The sequence below is a fragment of the Orcinus orca genome, chromosome 1 (assembly GCF_937001465.1).
Source record: "Orcinus orca chromosome 1, mOrcOrc1.1, whole genome shotgun sequence".
Lineage (NCBI taxonomy): Eukaryota > Metazoa > Chordata > Mammalia > Artiodactyla > Delphinidae > Orcinus > Orcinus orca.
This window is the reverse complement of record NC_064559.1, coordinates 116,534,992-116,550,732: the sequence shown is the minus strand read 5'-3', so window position 1 is coordinate 116,550,732 and position 15,741 is coordinate 116,534,992. Positions and strand designations below refer to the sequence as shown.

The following is a 15,741-nucleotide window of genomic DNA, read 5'->3' as shown; positions in this document are numbered from 1 at the left end:
ATAGATTGGTGGGTTTGGTTATGGGAAAATGAGATAATTTTTTCAGAGTGCTTTACTTTTTCCAGGAAGAGGGTGGCAGGATCATTAGCTGAGAGTCAGAGTGGGTAGGGGTTTGTAAGGTTTGAGAGAGAGGAGGTGGTGTCAGATAGGCATCTTGGAAGGTGGGAGAATGAGTTGACTAAGGAAGTGCAGGTGGAATGTCAAGGAGTTCAGGGGGCCCATCTGACATTTGTGGTTGTTAAAGTGATTCCAGCTGGCTGAGGAGGGAAATGTGGTCTTGAGTGTGTATACAGTGGAAAAGTGATAGGGACATTGCCTCCTCTGTTGTGAACTCTTTAGTCTCATGGCTGAGAGGATTGCTGCTTCTTAGGTCCTTGGATGTCGACAGAGGAATTAATAAAAGTGAATAAGCCAAAAAAAATCATTTCATTTTTGCCTGTGTTCAGTGTCTATGTCATTCATGATGTTTCATGTAGAGCAGTGGTCCCCAACCTTTTTGGCACCAGAGACCCGTTTCATGGAAGACAGTTTTTCCACGGGAGGCAGAGGGGAGGCAGGGGGATGGTTCAGGTGGTAATGCGAGCAAGGGGGAGGGGCAGATGAAGCTTCACTTGCTCGCCACTCACCTCCTGCTGTGCGGCCTGGTTTCTAACAGGCTGAGGACTGCTGTCAGTCCACCGCCCAGGGCTTGGGGACCCTAGATGTAGAGGATGAGTTCCTAGAGGTGTTTATGTTGCCGTATCTCCTTTAGAGTGCCTACGTTACACAGGTGATAATCAAGATGGCCCTGGAACACTTTCAGTGAATTATATTTGGTTGCTGTGTTATATAAAGAAAGTAAAATCTCTACTGGAGAAGCTTTGTAGTTTTTCCTGATAGATAGAAAACCTCACCAAAGTTTTCCCTAGGACCTGTGGTTTCTGTTAATCTAGAATTATCACTTATGTTGATTTCATACTTTTGAGCTGGATTACAGATGAATTCAAAGTCTGGTTTTCTTCTGTTTCAGGTGCTGGAGAATCTGGTAAAAGCACCATTGTGAAACAGATGAAGTAAGTTGGAACGTGGTCTTTTGTAAAACATTTACTCATAATGCATAAAAGTCCATAGTGTCTTTTCATTTTAGGTCCATGGTAATGATTTGTGGTTTTCTTCTTTTTAAAGAATCATTCATGAGGATGGCTATTCAGAGGAAGAATGTAAGCAATATAAAGTAGTTGTCTACAGCAATACTATACAGTCCATCATTGCAATCATAAGAGCCATGGGACGGCTAAAGATTGACTTTGGGGAAGCTGCCAGAGCAGTAAGTGTATCTCATTTCCTCTTTACTTGCTCTTTTTCAGTAGATGCAGTTAAGCCCAATTTGCTTCATGTGTTAGGGAAATAAATTTAGGCAACAAGCTAAGTTGTAGTAAAGTACTGTCTGCTCATTTGAGACATGTTAGCAATCTACTTTAAGAGATATTAGATTACTACCACAAAGGTAAGTCTAGGAAATGGGATTCTGTGGATATACTATAGGTTTTTGTGGTAACTGTTTTATTCACTTGCTTCTTTTACAGCACTGTTGACTTTTATAGTAGTAAATTGAAGTAATCTAAGAGAGGTTGTCATGATATGGAGCTCTGCTTTCTGAGGTGTAGAGATTAAAGGCAAATATCAGTGTCGCAGAATAAACTTGGTAAGGACATGAACACTAAGTCTCAATTTTAGAGGCAAATTTCCAGTATTCAAGAATAACTATATCCCTATACTATGTTGTACTGTAGGCTATAGAATTGGATTATACCATGTCCTAGTATAATTTTTGCACCTGTCAGATATTCAAAAGTTGTATTGATTGATTATAATACTTAGTGGGCCCTGAAGGTCTAGTTTATAAATTAGGATGTTTGATGCAGTGGGGAGAGAGCCAAAATGAAAGTGGGTGATTTTTTTTTTTTTTTTTTTGCGGTACGCGGGCCCCTCACTGTTGTGGCCTCTCCCGTTGCGGAGCACAGGCTCCGGACGCGCAGGCTCAGCGGCCATGGCTCACGGGCCCAGCTGCTCCGCGGCACGTGGGATCTTCCCGGACCGGGGCACGAACCCGTGTCCCCTGCATCGGCAGGCGGACTCTCAACCACTGCGCCACCAGGGAAGCCCAGTGGGTGATTTTTTATATCATCATCAGCTAAATTCCAGGAGAAGGCTGGGAATGTATAGAACGCTTTCCTAGAACTAAGAGAGTCATCAGCTGTGTTCAGTGTCATACTTAGGTGCTATGGGCAATAAAAGGAAGTGACTGGGAGAGACTGCCTGGAAAAGCAAAGCCTATATGTCTGTGAAGTAGCTTAGGAACTCTTCTAAGCAACTCTCAATTTCTCAGATGTAAATTAACATTCAGTAAATAAGTGAGGAAATTCTTGGAGGGAAAAATAATAGAAGGATGGTTCTAATTGGATAGTATTAGATTAGGAAGACTAGAGGTGCCATAAAGGAAGGGCAGCTAGAGTAAGGGTTCTAAAATGATTGGCGAGAAGAGGAGCAAAAGAAGAAATGAAGAGGAATGTGTGGGGCATGACTTCTATGTTTTTGTAAAAGGGTTCCATATCACAAAAAATCAGAGACTATTTTTCTAAGCCTCTGAGCAGGAAAAATGTGATAGCTAAGGCAAGAATAAACAAACTCTTGTTTTTGTCTTATTCCTTCTATCCCCTCTCGCAGCTGCCTTTCTTCTTGCTTTTGCCTCCCTCTTTCTACCAGCTCTTTCTTGTGTTCTTACTTTTTTCCTCCCTTTTCTCATTCCTTCCTATCACCCAACTCTTTCTCTGTTGTATTTGCTGTATCCAATAATTGGTTAGTAATACTGTATTTATTCTCTTCCTTCTCTTTGTTGGCTTTTTCTCCATCTCAGTTATTTACTTATTTTCTTAGTTTCTTCCTTTTTGACTTCTCACCCTCTGTCTGACTGCCTTTCTGCCTTTTGGCCATCCCTCCTCCTTTCCTTTCTTTCCACTATCAAATTAGTTGTTATTAATCGTTGGGTCCTATCATTCCTTTGTCACCAGATGTAGTTGTCATATTCTGCCTTAGTCTGTTCAGGCTGCTGTAATAAGGTACCGCAGATTTGGTAGCTTATAAACAACAGAAATTTATTCCTCACACTTTTGAAGGTTGGAAGCTGAGGTCTGGGTGCCAGCATGGTTTGGTTAGGGCCCTCTTCCAGGTTGCAGACTTCTCGCTGTGTCCTCACTTGGCAGGAGGGGAAGGGATCTCTCTGGGGTCTCTTTTATAAGGGCACTAATCCCACTCATGAGAGCACCACCCTAATGACCTAATTATCTCCCAGAGGCCCTATTTCCTAAAACCATCACTTGGACATTAGGATTTCAACATAAGAATTTGGGGAGGACACAAACATTCACACCATAGTATCCTTCCTCCTTTCATTTCTCTTTTGTCAAATCAGTATCATTAATCTCTGGGTCCTAACACTCCCATGTCACCAGATGCAGTTGACATTATTAATTCCTCTCAGGCCTCCTGAATCACCTAGCCTAGCCCTCCAGCATTCACTCATCCTAATCTACAACCCTGTTTTTGAAGTTTCTCTTTTCCTTTTTCATATGTAAGGATTTATATTTATAGCTCCTCTTTTATCCTCCTCTAGTTTTTTACAGTTGTCTGGAGAGTGAATAGAAAAGCATAAAGCTGGGTGTGGGATAGGTTGCTTTTTCATATCTGCTTAAGGTGGAGGTATGAAGTTCACTGTAAAGAGGGGCCTCTTTATCGACCTATAAAAGAGGGTTTATTATGGGCAAGCAGGAGTAGGTCTGTAGAAGGGGTTAAGTGGTAAGGGAAAAATGTTTTGTCCTAAAACTTTACAAAGTCAGGACAGCAAAAATACGTAGCAGTAGCTCTCTCTCTCTGTTTAAAAATTTCTAAAATTAGAATCATGGTATTAAAAAAAACAAAGCAATACTTATTGAGGTTTTGAATACCTGCATGTGTATAGATCAAATTTCAGAACCAAGGGACTGTAAAGTCATTAAATGTTAAATAAAGTACTATTCCATATGTGTAGAAGGACATGCCCACTGTTGAGTACATTGCCAGTTTGTGTAATTTTTCAGCTTTTCTCATTTGTTCCTTTATCAAAAATTTTTATCTCTAAAAAGAGACGAGGGGAATATAGATATTAGATGAAGTTTCTTAGAGACGATTGGGTCTAAAGTATTCCTAGGAAGAATACTGGAAAGGATCTCAAAGGAAGAGAGTATTACTCAGCAAAATCTATTAAGGCTGAAGATCCTGGGTTCGGCAAAATTAATTGGAGTGTGCTATGGTTAGTTTTGGTTTCTTTTGCTTAGGTGGATGCACGAGTTTTGGGAATACACAAGTCTTAGGAATTTTTGTTTGCAATTTCACCTGTGGTCTGAAATGCTTTTTGCGTGCTAGTTTATTGTCCTAATGACTATTTATAATACAATTGATTGCTCCCCTTCCCCCTTTACTTCTTCTTTACCCAGTATATGTTTTTCTTTAGTAGTTGCATTTTTATGGTTATTTGGAAATCTCCTGAGGCAGATAAATATTAGATTTGAGGTGGGAAAATCATCCCATGAGACCTATGTTTATTTTTATAAACTATCTGACAAGTAGTGGTGGGTAGAATAAAGCAAAGCAATCACAATTCTTAGCCCTTTCTGTCCTCTTTACCTCTCACATATCTTAGTTTTAAAAAGTTTTAAAAACAAGGGCTTCCCTGGTGGCGCAGTGGTTGAGAGTCCAGCTGCCAATGCATGGGACACGGGTTCGTGTCCCGGTCCAGGAAGATCCCACATGCCGCAGAGCGACTGGGCTCGTGAGCCATGGCCGCTGAGCCTGCACGTCCGGAGCCTGTGCTCCGCAACGTGAGAGGCCACAGCAGTGAGAGGCCCGCGTACTGCAAAAAAAAAAAAAACTGTAACCACTTATAAAGCTATGTCTGTGACTCACGAAGTTTTGATCAGATCTCTGTGTTACTTTCTTCTTCTTCTTCTGCCTTTCTTTCTCTCTCATTTAGAGGATTATTATACCTTTGGGGAGCGTAGAGACTGAATTATTCCCTTAGGGGTTTATTTCCCCTACTAGATTTCCAGACTTCTTAAATGCTTCAGTCTCTTCTTCTTCCTGTTCCTCTGAGATTAAGAAGGAAAAAGAGAACAGTTTCCTTAAATTTGATTAATGTTTTACTCCCTTTGACGTGTTTAGACTTTACCTCTTATGTGCTAGTCTTTTCATTTCTATTTTTATTGTAGGCTTCCTTTTTTTTTTTTTTTTTTTTGCTGTACGCAGGCCTCTCACTGTTGTGGCCTCTCCCACTGTGGAGCACAGGCTCCGGACGTGCAGACCCAGTGGCCATGGCTCACGGGCCCAGCTGCTCTGCGGCATGTGGGATCTTCCCGGACCGGGGCACGAACCTGCGTCCTCTGCATTGGCAGACGGACTCCCAACCACTGCGCCACCAGGGAAGCCCTGTAGGCTTCCTTTAACAGAATGGGGATGTGTTACATGTGCCTGTCTCACAGACAGATCAGTTTTTTTTCTGTCAAAAAAAAAAATCATGGGCTTCCCTGGTGGTGCAGTGGTTGAGAATCCACCTGCCAATACAGCAGACACGGGTTCGAGCCCTGGTCCGGGAATATTCCACATGCCGCGGAGCATCTGGGCCTGTGCACCACAGCTACTGAGCCTGCGCTCTAGAGCCCGCAAGCCACAACTACTGAAGCCCGTGCACCTAGAGGCCGTGCTCCACAATAAGAGAAGCCACCACAGTGAGAAGCCTGCACATCGCAACGAAGAGTAGCCCCTGCTCGCCACAACTAGAGAAAAGCCCGTGCGCAGCAACGAAAACCCAATGCAGCCAAAAATAAATAAATAAATAAATTTATTTTTTTAAAAAATCATGAGTAACCAGGATGGGGATTTGTAGGACAGTCAGAAGAGATCTTTTCAGGGGATGGTGGTATGTGAAGAAGTGGTAGTGGGAGTGAAATCATTCCTCAACTCTGCTCTGCACTTCTAACTGTAGTGGAGAGAGAAGGGGGACAGACTTCATTGTAAATTCTCTCAGACTGCACTGCCAGGAAAGGCCTCTTTCATACCTCTTTTAAGTAATATAACATATAATGTATATCTGTGTGTGTGTGTTAAAGAGACTCTTGTCAATTCTGTAAGAAATGGAGAATCATCTGTCTCTCTCCTTTAACTGCTTTCTTCAGGATGATGCCCGGCAATTATTTGTTTTAGCTGGCAGTGCGGAAGAAGGAGTCATGACTCCAGAATTAGCAGGAGTGATTAAACGGTTATGGCGAGACGGTGGGGTGCAGGCTTGCTTCAGCAGATCCAGGGAATATCAGCTCAATGATTCTGCTTCATAGTAAGTAATTTTTCTCTGTGAAATGAAAACAGAAAATAACTTGGTGACCCTAGTGAAAGTTCAGTGCCCATTCTTAAGGAAATATTTAAGGAAGAGACACTTAGAATTCTGTAGGATCCCTTTATAAAGGTTGTTTCAGTTTAGGGTTATAGAGCCCTTGGTCATTTTATATGATTTGGAGAAAAGTATTTCCTCTTGGAGTGTAAATGGGAGACTTTGCATCATGAAAGTAGCTCCGTGGTCATTTATAGTAAACAAGTGAAAGAGGAGAGAAATCTATTGCATCTGAGTCCTGGATCTCTTCCAACTCAGTAGGTTCCCTCTGCATAAGGGCTTTGCATTGATTGCCAGCTAGCAAGGGAAATTAAAATTGTGATATCCCTTTTATGCACAACTCTCTGTGGCTGGGCTGCATTATGGATTTCTCTGGTACTAGTCACCACTTATAAATCTTTTGCCAGATCACGATAGTAGACTTTGTATAGAAAGAGAATGTTGAGTCTTGGAACGAAGTTGAAGCATCTATTTGTTAAGGAAATTCTCTAGGGTTACATAGTTTTAGAGAATTTGTATTGATAATTAATACTTCTGTGAAGCTATTACATGTTGTCCTATATTGTTTCTTTTACAGTGTGTTTATTTATAAGACCTATATTCAGAATGTGTGGGGTTTTTTTCTTAACGTGCTTTTGGGGGGCTTGGTAAGTTCTTTTTACTTGTATCCATCTCCGTACTAAATGAAGGCAGTTCTAAGCGTTAAGGTATTTTCTCCAATATTATATTTTCCTGCTTTTCCTATTATTCTAGCTCAAATTATTATAAAAAGATTAAATGATATTTGAAAAACTTAGCTTACTTTTTAAATGAAAACTTGACTTTAGAAACATTTCAGGATTCTTGCCCATCTCAATAATATTTTTCAGTTGCAGATGTTGGTAGTTTAAATAATTCTCCCAGTAGTCATCAAGCTAGATTGTAATTTCTTTTAACATACACTCAGTAAGCTCTGAATCCTCTAACTACACCTGAAGACACATGATTTATAGAGTTTTTTTCCATAATTGTTGATCTGAGGTTGACTGATTCCTTAACATTAATGATGGTACTTAGTTTTATAGAAGATCATTAAAAATTCAATTATTATGGTATCACCTATTAAAAAAAAATCTTTGGGAGCCCTGAAATTGTGAAGAATTTAATTTAGCTTTGAAGCAGTTTTTAAATTATTCCACTAAACAGATGAAGTTTCTTTGTAGGTATTAGTTTTTGGCTTAGATTTAAAAAAAAAACAAACCTGTAACTTTTCTGTTTCATGAATGAAAACAGGAAATACTCATTCTTATTGAGCTAAGTAGTTCTTGTTAATTTTAGTAATTCAAACAGCATTTTCTAATGTCCTAGCAAATGTTTAAACATACAGATGACCATTAAATGTCTGAGGGCTTTTGTTTTGGTTAGGTTTTGGTACTGTGCAGTGCACAGTTGATTTAGTATTAAATTTCAGGAATCTTTATTAAGAATAGCATTTCTATGTTTGTTTGTTTTTAATTGGCTTTCACAGTTTAATTTTGGTAGAATTAAAACCACCTTTTTTTTTTTTTTTTTTTTTTGCGGTACGAGGGTCTCTCACTGCTGTGGCCTCTCCCGTTGTGGAGTATAGGCTCTGGACGCGCAGGCCCAGCAGCCATGGCTCACAGGCCCAGCCGCTCTGCGGCACGTGGGATCTTCCCGGACCAGGGCACAAACCCGTGTCCCCTGCATCGGCAGGTGGACTCTCAACCACTGTGCCACCAGGGAAGCCCAAAACCACTTTTGTGTAGTGTATATAAAACCTACTTTAATTGTCCTATGCTAGGTTCATTTTTTTCTCATTATCTTCTGTGATACTGAAGATCTGATTTGTTCTGCTACTTTAGTGACAGGTTCAGAACCTGCTTTTGGCAAGGAACTAGTTTAGTCTGTTGACTTGCTGTGCACATGGTTGGCTTCATTAAGTAAAAATAAATGTGTATTTTACTTACTTAGTTACCTAAATGATTTGGATAGAATATCCCAAACCAACTACATTCCAACTCAGCAAGATGTTTTGCGGACAAGAGTGAAGACCACAGGCATTGTGGAAACACATTTCACTTTCAAAGACCTGTACTTCAAGTAAGTCATTAGCCTTTTTCTAGATATGCCAAACACAAATATCTTTCCTTTAGTTAGTATCTCTTAATCAGGGTAAAATTTCTGTAGACAATATTCTTTGATTTAGAAACTTATAATTATATTCATTAGCCAGTATTTGTTTAAACTGAATGGGGGCCCAAACGTTTCTTCTTTCTCCAAATAGCATCAAGTATATTTTCCATTTGGAGGAACTTAAATTCAAAATTAAATTGTAACTTACATATCAATAAAAGTAATCATATGGTTACCAATTTATTTTATTTTATTTTCAGCTGCTTTTTTATTGGAATCGCCAAAACGTGTTGAATGTTTGTTGTTTAGAAGGGTAACAACAATACTAAAAGGATAGAAAACTAGTGTTTTGGTTTAGTTTATATGGCTTTGTTCTGGCATTTTGATATTAAAATAGAAATGCTTTTCTCACCAGTGTCAATCCTTTCTTACTGGATCGCACTTCTCTCTCAGTTTACTGCAATGAAGCTAATACTGTCATGGCCTTTGACCGGTTTGTGCACAGTATCATGCACAACTTAGTTCTTAATACAGTACAGAATGGAATATCGATCTAGGGATAGAGGTATTTTGTGGAGGTATGATATAATATAAACAATTATTGTTTTAGAGAGAGAAGATTCTAGTATTCTAATACAGAGGATTTTCTCATCAGCACTAGTAATTCTAGAATACGCTTCAGCTTGTCTCTGTGTTAATGGTCTTTTGTAAATAATAGAACTGTCTTTTTGGTTCTTGTTTTCTGCTTTTATGACCTTTGAGATTAGGAGTAAACTTTCCCCCTTCAGTATATGATGTCCTTTTTAGCTACTTCATTATGCTTGTATGTAAAATGTGATATTCAGCATTGTTGCATGCAAATGTAACTTCTAGTTCAGATTCTCTCAATTTTTTTTTCTCTGAAAAAAATTGCTTCTTAGGTTTCGCAAAACCCACACAGCGTTTAGGTATTACTACATACTAGTTGAGGTCTTGAAATCTTAATACACCAAAACAGATTTGAAACCTGATGCAGGAAAATAGCAGTTCAGCTGAATATTTTTAGAATAGACGAGCTGCTTATCATAGTACTGATGAATTTATTTAACAAGAATAGCAGAGTCTCCATGGATTATCACCCATGAAACCGTAGGAGTGAGATGTCTCTTGGTGTGCTATAAGATTAGTAATCCATTCATAATTATATGTCATGACCTTTATTTATTTAGTGTGGGAAACTTTTTTGTTGATGTCATAGATTGATCTTTAGTTAGGTGATTCCTATTGGTCATTTTATGTCAGGATCAATAGCCAGATATAATTAAGGTGCTGCACCCACTTTATTGTTGGCATGTAGATATCTTGTTATGAAGTACTATCACTTCTTCCTTTTCCTCTTCTCTCTAGGCAAAACCACTATCCATTTATTCAAACATTTATTGAGCATCTCCTATATGCAAGGCATTGTGTAATTGCTTACTTGCCTCTCAGTTATGAGGTAATGTCTATAAAATGTTGATCTGTTAGTGAATGATACTGTAAATGTTAATATGTGTGAAAAGCCCACTTTGGGAACTTCACAGTGTTCTGCCAGTTTTATGGACTTTATAGAAAGAAATGGTGGAGCAAATTCAAATTATGGTGTACCAGTGTGTTTCTGCTCTTGAAAGGTCCATGGTGAAATATGTGATGTTAGCTTTCTTAAAACCTATAATATGACCTTGTATTAGAGCCAACTTGTGATTGCCTCATTCCAGGTGTCAGGACTAAAGGTTGAAAAGAACTGGGGAAGATCAAAAGACCAAAAGAAAAAGTTGGGTGATGAAGAGATGAGATGACTGTTCTCTTTCAAACATACATTGAGAAATTACTCAACTGTGTCTTATCTCTCTCAATCTCTAGGGGGAAAATTCTCTGGAAATAGATCCCTAGTCACTGTAGATCTGACACACTGAACCAGCTTGGCAGAGTTTAACCCTAAAACATTTTATCATTGTTATCAAACATATATCTTAAGAGTAGCTAACCATTTGTATGCATACCTCCTCAGACCCTAGTACCAGTTAAAAAACAAAGCCGTGCAGGTCCTCCTTTTACTATAGGTGGTAGATGAGGACACTGCTGACAGAAGTTCAGCAGTTGACTCAGGATATCAAGTAAGCACCCCAGAAGGGAGTAGTGGTCTAAAACTGATCTGAAGTGGAACATAAAATGTGTGAACCATTGAGGCTTTGTTGTTTTTAATTAGGTTAAATAAGACTTGGAGTTGGCAAATATTGGTTAAATTTTGTGTTTAGGTATTGGGTTCTTAGAGTCCTACCATAAAGTATAATTTACTTTTTTCTGTAATTAATCTCTAAAATGTTTTCCTTAAAGAAAAATGTATCTCAATTATACCTCAATTTAAAAAAAAAGAAACAAACAAAAAGTAAGGAAAACAAAGTTTTGAGTCAGTAGAGTTATGGAAGTAGAATGCAAGTTGGGGATTTATTGTTCTTTTTTTTAGCTAGAGAGATAAACCCTTTTGAGAGGTAGAGTAGTGTTGTGGGTACCAGGTTGGGTGCTGGAGTTAGAGTTCCAGTCCCCATTTGTTAGTAGTGTTCCCTTGGGCAAATTTTTTAACATATCTGTGCCTCAACTTCTTCATCTGTAAAATGGGGATAATAATAGTACTGACAGGAGTGTTATGAGGGTTAAATTAGTTAATGTACTTTAAGATGTTTAGTGTCTGGTAAATGTTAGTTATTATTGTTACTATCTTAAGTTGTATTGTTCAGCTCTTCATTTTTCCTGTCTTTTTTCCCTCCTTCCTTTAATCCATTTCAGTGCTTACTCTGCTGACTTTTGGCACATCTGACACAAGCTTTGATAGTGAAGAGGCTCAACTGTTTATCTAAAATGAGAATTTTAATTGTTCCTAAATTTTATTTTCTCATTGTTCTCTTTTACATTTAACCACAGATAATTATTTTGACTACATTTTATCTGCTCCTTGTTTGTCTTTTCTATTATAAATGGGGTTTTGAATATGCAATAGTGGGAAGTTCCCTAACCAGTTCAGTTTAGGGAGATGTGTGTGTGCATGACCTTGCTGAAATTGTGCTTTCTTTCCCCTTACTCAGGATGTTTGATGTAGGTGGCCAAAGATCAGAACGAAAAAAGTGGATTCACTGTTTTGAGGGAGTGACAGCAATTATCTTCTGCGTGGCCCTCAGTGATTATGACCTCGTTCTGGCTGAGGATGAGGAGATGGTATGTTGGAGCTTCTGGTAAATAAAAGGCCTGTCTAATGCAGGCAGGAAACGGAAAATAGCTCTTAGGAAGACTTTGTTCATCCATTTACTCATTGAACCAAAACTTAAAATCCTTAATTTTTCTCCTTGTCAGTGTGATTAGATTTTTCAAAATATTGATCCATGCCCTCTTAAACTTACGAGATAGGACAGCACATTGAGTATGTGGGCAGGATTAAGTCCTCTTGTTAGCCAGTCCTTATTCCCACCTCTCAACCTCTAAGAATTATAAAAATGAGGACTGACTCAGCTTTTGTGTTATCAGTGTCTGACTTCTTTTCATGATTGCCCATCAGCACTTTTAAAACTTCTTGGTCTGGGACTTCCCTGGCGGTCCAGTGGTTAGGACTCTGTGCTTCCACTGCAGGGGGCATAGGTTCAATCCCTGGTCGGGGAACCAAGATCCTGTATGCCTTGTAGCACGCCCCCCCCCAAAAAAAAACCTTTTTGGTCTGTTGTTCATTAACAGTTAATCTACTTTTACTTTTTTGCCACTGACCTATCATCCTTTGTTTCTTTTTTAGAACCGAATGCATGAAAGCATGAAACTGTTTGACAGCATTTGTAACAACAAATGGTTTACAGACACTTCGATCATTCTGTTCCTCAACAAGAAAGATCTTTTTGAGGAAAAAATAAAGAGGAGTCCATTAACTATCTGTTATCCAGAATACACAGGTAAGGGATCATGAAAGATTTTGTCGGAGGTATACATCTTGAGTCAAAACTTTAGTGACCTTCCTACAGCTGTCTTTTGTTTTGAACATTGTGTGTATCTCCTTATGGAGAGTGTTCACTGGTAGTGGTATCAACATTAAGCATGTGATTAAGACCCCTTAAGTCTAAAGTGTTATTCTAGACATAATTGAGTTTACTGTGTTTATTTTATATTTCTGTCCTCCTCATTTTTTTTTTACATCTTTATTAGAGTATAATTGCTTTACAATGGTGTGTTACTTTCTGCTTTATAACAAAGTGAATCAGTTATACATATACATATGTTCCCATATCTCTTCCCTCTTGCGTCTCCCTCCCTCCCACCCTCCCTATCCCACCCCTCTAGGTGGTCACAAACCACCGAGCTGATCTCCCTGTGCTATGCGGCTGCTTTCCACTAGCTATCTATTTTACGTTTGGTAGTGTATATATGTCCATGCGTCTTTCTCGCTTTGTCACAGCTTACCCTTCCCCCTCCCCATATCCTCAAGTCCATTCTCTAGTAGGTCTGTGTCTTTATTCCTGTCTTACCCCTAGGTTCTTCATGACATTTTTTTTTCTTAAATTCCACATATATGTGTTAGCATATGGTATTTGTCTTTCTCTTTCTGACTTACTTCACTCTGTATGACAGACTCTAAGTCTATCCACCTCATTACAAATAGCTCAATTTTGTTTCTTTATATGGCTGAGTAATATTCCATTGTATATATGTGCCACATCTTCTTTATCCATTCATCCGATGATGGACACTTAGGTTGTTTCCATGTCCGGGCTATTGTAAATAGAGCTGCAATGAACATTTTGGTACATGACTCTTTTTGAATTATGGTTTTCTCAGGGTATATGCCCAGTAGTGGGATTGCTGGGTCATATGGTAGTTCTATTTGTAGTTTTTTAAGGAACCTCCATACTGTTCTCCATAGTGGCTGAACCAATTCACATTCCCACCAGCAGTGCAAGAGTGTTCCCTTTTCTCCACACCCTCTCCAGCATTTATTGTTTCTAGATTTTTTGATGATGGCCATTATGACTGGTGTGAGATGATATCTCATTGTAGTTTTGATTTGCATTTCTCTAATGATTAATGATGTTGAGCATTCTTTCATGTGTTTGTTGGCCATCTGTATATCTTCTTTGGAGAAATGTCTGTTTAGGTCTTCTGCCCATTTTTGGACTGGGTTGTTTGTTTTTTTGTTATTGAGCTGCATGAACTGCTTGTAAATTTTGGAGATTAATCCTTGTCTTCTTCATTTTCTGAGGCAAATAAAGAATGATAAAAATCAAAATTTTGTATAAATATATTCACAAAATACAAGAATAAGGTGCAGTTACTACACTCAAGAAACTGACATTGGTTGTAGAAAGAGACACGCTTGAAGAATTTCATTTTAGTGTAAAATGTTCATTAATAGAAGAGCAGAAGAAGGGGTTACTTCAGTGGGATCAGTGTAGTCTTTTTCTAGAGGAAATGACACTTGGAGTAAGATAGTAAGAGGATGAACTGTAAATCATCAGGCAGACGGGGGAATAAAAACATTTTAGGAAGAGGAAACAGCATATATGAAAATATGGAGTTAAAAATGACATTATTTGTTCTGAAACCTAGGAGGAATTTGGTATTGATGGAGCTTAAAGTGGTGGGGAAGAGTGGTTGAAGAAGTGGGCAAGGATGCTCGTGGAGGGCAATGTATCCCATGCTGAGACAGTGGGGAGCTATTGAAGGATATTCATTGGGGTACATGATGTAGTAGAAACTGATTTAGAAAGATAATGTGATAGATGTCAATAAAGATAGATAGTAGGGGAGTTGAATTAGTGAGGACTCTCTTAGGATGCAAATAGAAACTTTTGATGAAGATACAGGGATATATCATAGAAGTCAAGGACAAGAATGCAGACAGTTCTCAAGAATGCAGTTAGAATTAGGAACCCTGCAAGCACTGTCAAGAACCCTGGGAGCACTTCTTTCCCCATCTCTGTTCTCTGTTCTCTGTGTCTCTCTATTCTTCTCTCTTTCCTTACCAACTTTCTCTGCTGCTCAGTTTATGTGATAAAAGATGGCCCTGCCACAGTTTCTATATCTCCTCCATTTAAAAGACCAGGCTAGACTGGGATTGTTTGGCCCAAGGTTCAAATTCCTAAAAGAGAGAGATTCTGGCCAGGGTTAAGTCAGGCAGAAACCCTTAGTTCAATCAGATGAGGTTAGGGACACAAACATGAGTGCCAGAGCTGTATCACTATGACCTTTAGATCAGAATTGAGTATTTCTAGGAAAGGGGACCTCTTGTTAGCTGAGCAGACATGTAAATGCTTTATATAGTAAGGTGAAAGGGTGTAGCTAGGGTAAGGAAGTGGGACAAGTCAAAGGTACTCTCAGAGTTCTGTATTAATTGGGTGTCAGTACTGTGATCTGAATTCATATTTAGGAATGTTGGTTTTGAAGTATCTATGGAACATCCTGATGCAGATATCTAACAGATAGTTATATATGTGGCCTTGAGCCTGGGGAGAGGTTACAGGTTAGTAACAGATACTGATTTGGGATCATGTGTAAATACAACATGGAAATGGGTGAGATGACCTAGAGTGATGATATAGAATGAGGAGAGAATAGAATGAGAGTGAATACCAGGCTCTATTGGCAGGAGAAAAAGAAAGGTTTGTATAGGTTACAAAGAGAAGAATCTGGAAAGCCAAAGTATCAAAAACTAAGAGGAGAGTTTAAATAGTGAGGAGTGGTCAACAATGTCATATGCAGGTACGTAAATACATTTTGAAAAAAATGGCCTCTGGAGTTAGCAGTCAGGAGATCATTGACTGTTATGGAGAGCATTATCAGTGGAATGATGAGAGCAGAGCCAGGATCAGTGAGTTACTGAGTGGGAAGTGAAGAAATGAAGACAGGTGTAGCCTCCTCTTGAGCAGCTTAGATTACAGGGGAAGGAGAGATCTTTAAATGTTTATGAGCTTAGAGGTAAGATCCTACAGCAAAAGAGAAGTTACAAAAAGTGGATGTAATTGATGGAGCAAGATGTGTAAGCAGGTGGGAGAAGAAGGAAGCAAAAGTCTAGGTAGGATGAATGGATAAACAAATTGGTATATCTGTACAATGGAGTATTATTTAGCTATAAAAAGGAACAAAGTACTGATAATGCCACA

General features: G+C 38.9%; 1 protein-coding gene across 1 annotated transcript in view; it reads left to right on the top strand.

Annotated features, from left to right (window-relative positions):
- GNAI3 (G protein subunit alpha i3) overlaps nucleotides 1-15,741 on the top strand; it is a 39,170-nt gene that overhangs the window by 20,190 nt on the left and 3,239 nt on the right. Inside the window, exons 2-7 of the mRNA XM_004263142.4 lie at nucleotides 1,010-1,052; nucleotides 1,165-1,306; nucleotides 6,246-6,403; nucleotides 8,429-8,557; nucleotides 11,692-11,821; nucleotides 12,387-12,540. Coding sequence (XP_004263190.1) covers nucleotides 1,010-1,052; nucleotides 1,165-1,306; nucleotides 6,246-6,403; nucleotides 8,429-8,557; nucleotides 11,692-11,821; nucleotides 12,387-12,540 — 756 coding nt within the window. The remainder of the gene's footprint in view (nucleotides 1-1,009; nucleotides 1,053-1,164; nucleotides 1,307-6,245; nucleotides 6,404-8,428; nucleotides 8,558-11,691; nucleotides 11,822-12,386; nucleotides 12,541-15,741) is intronic.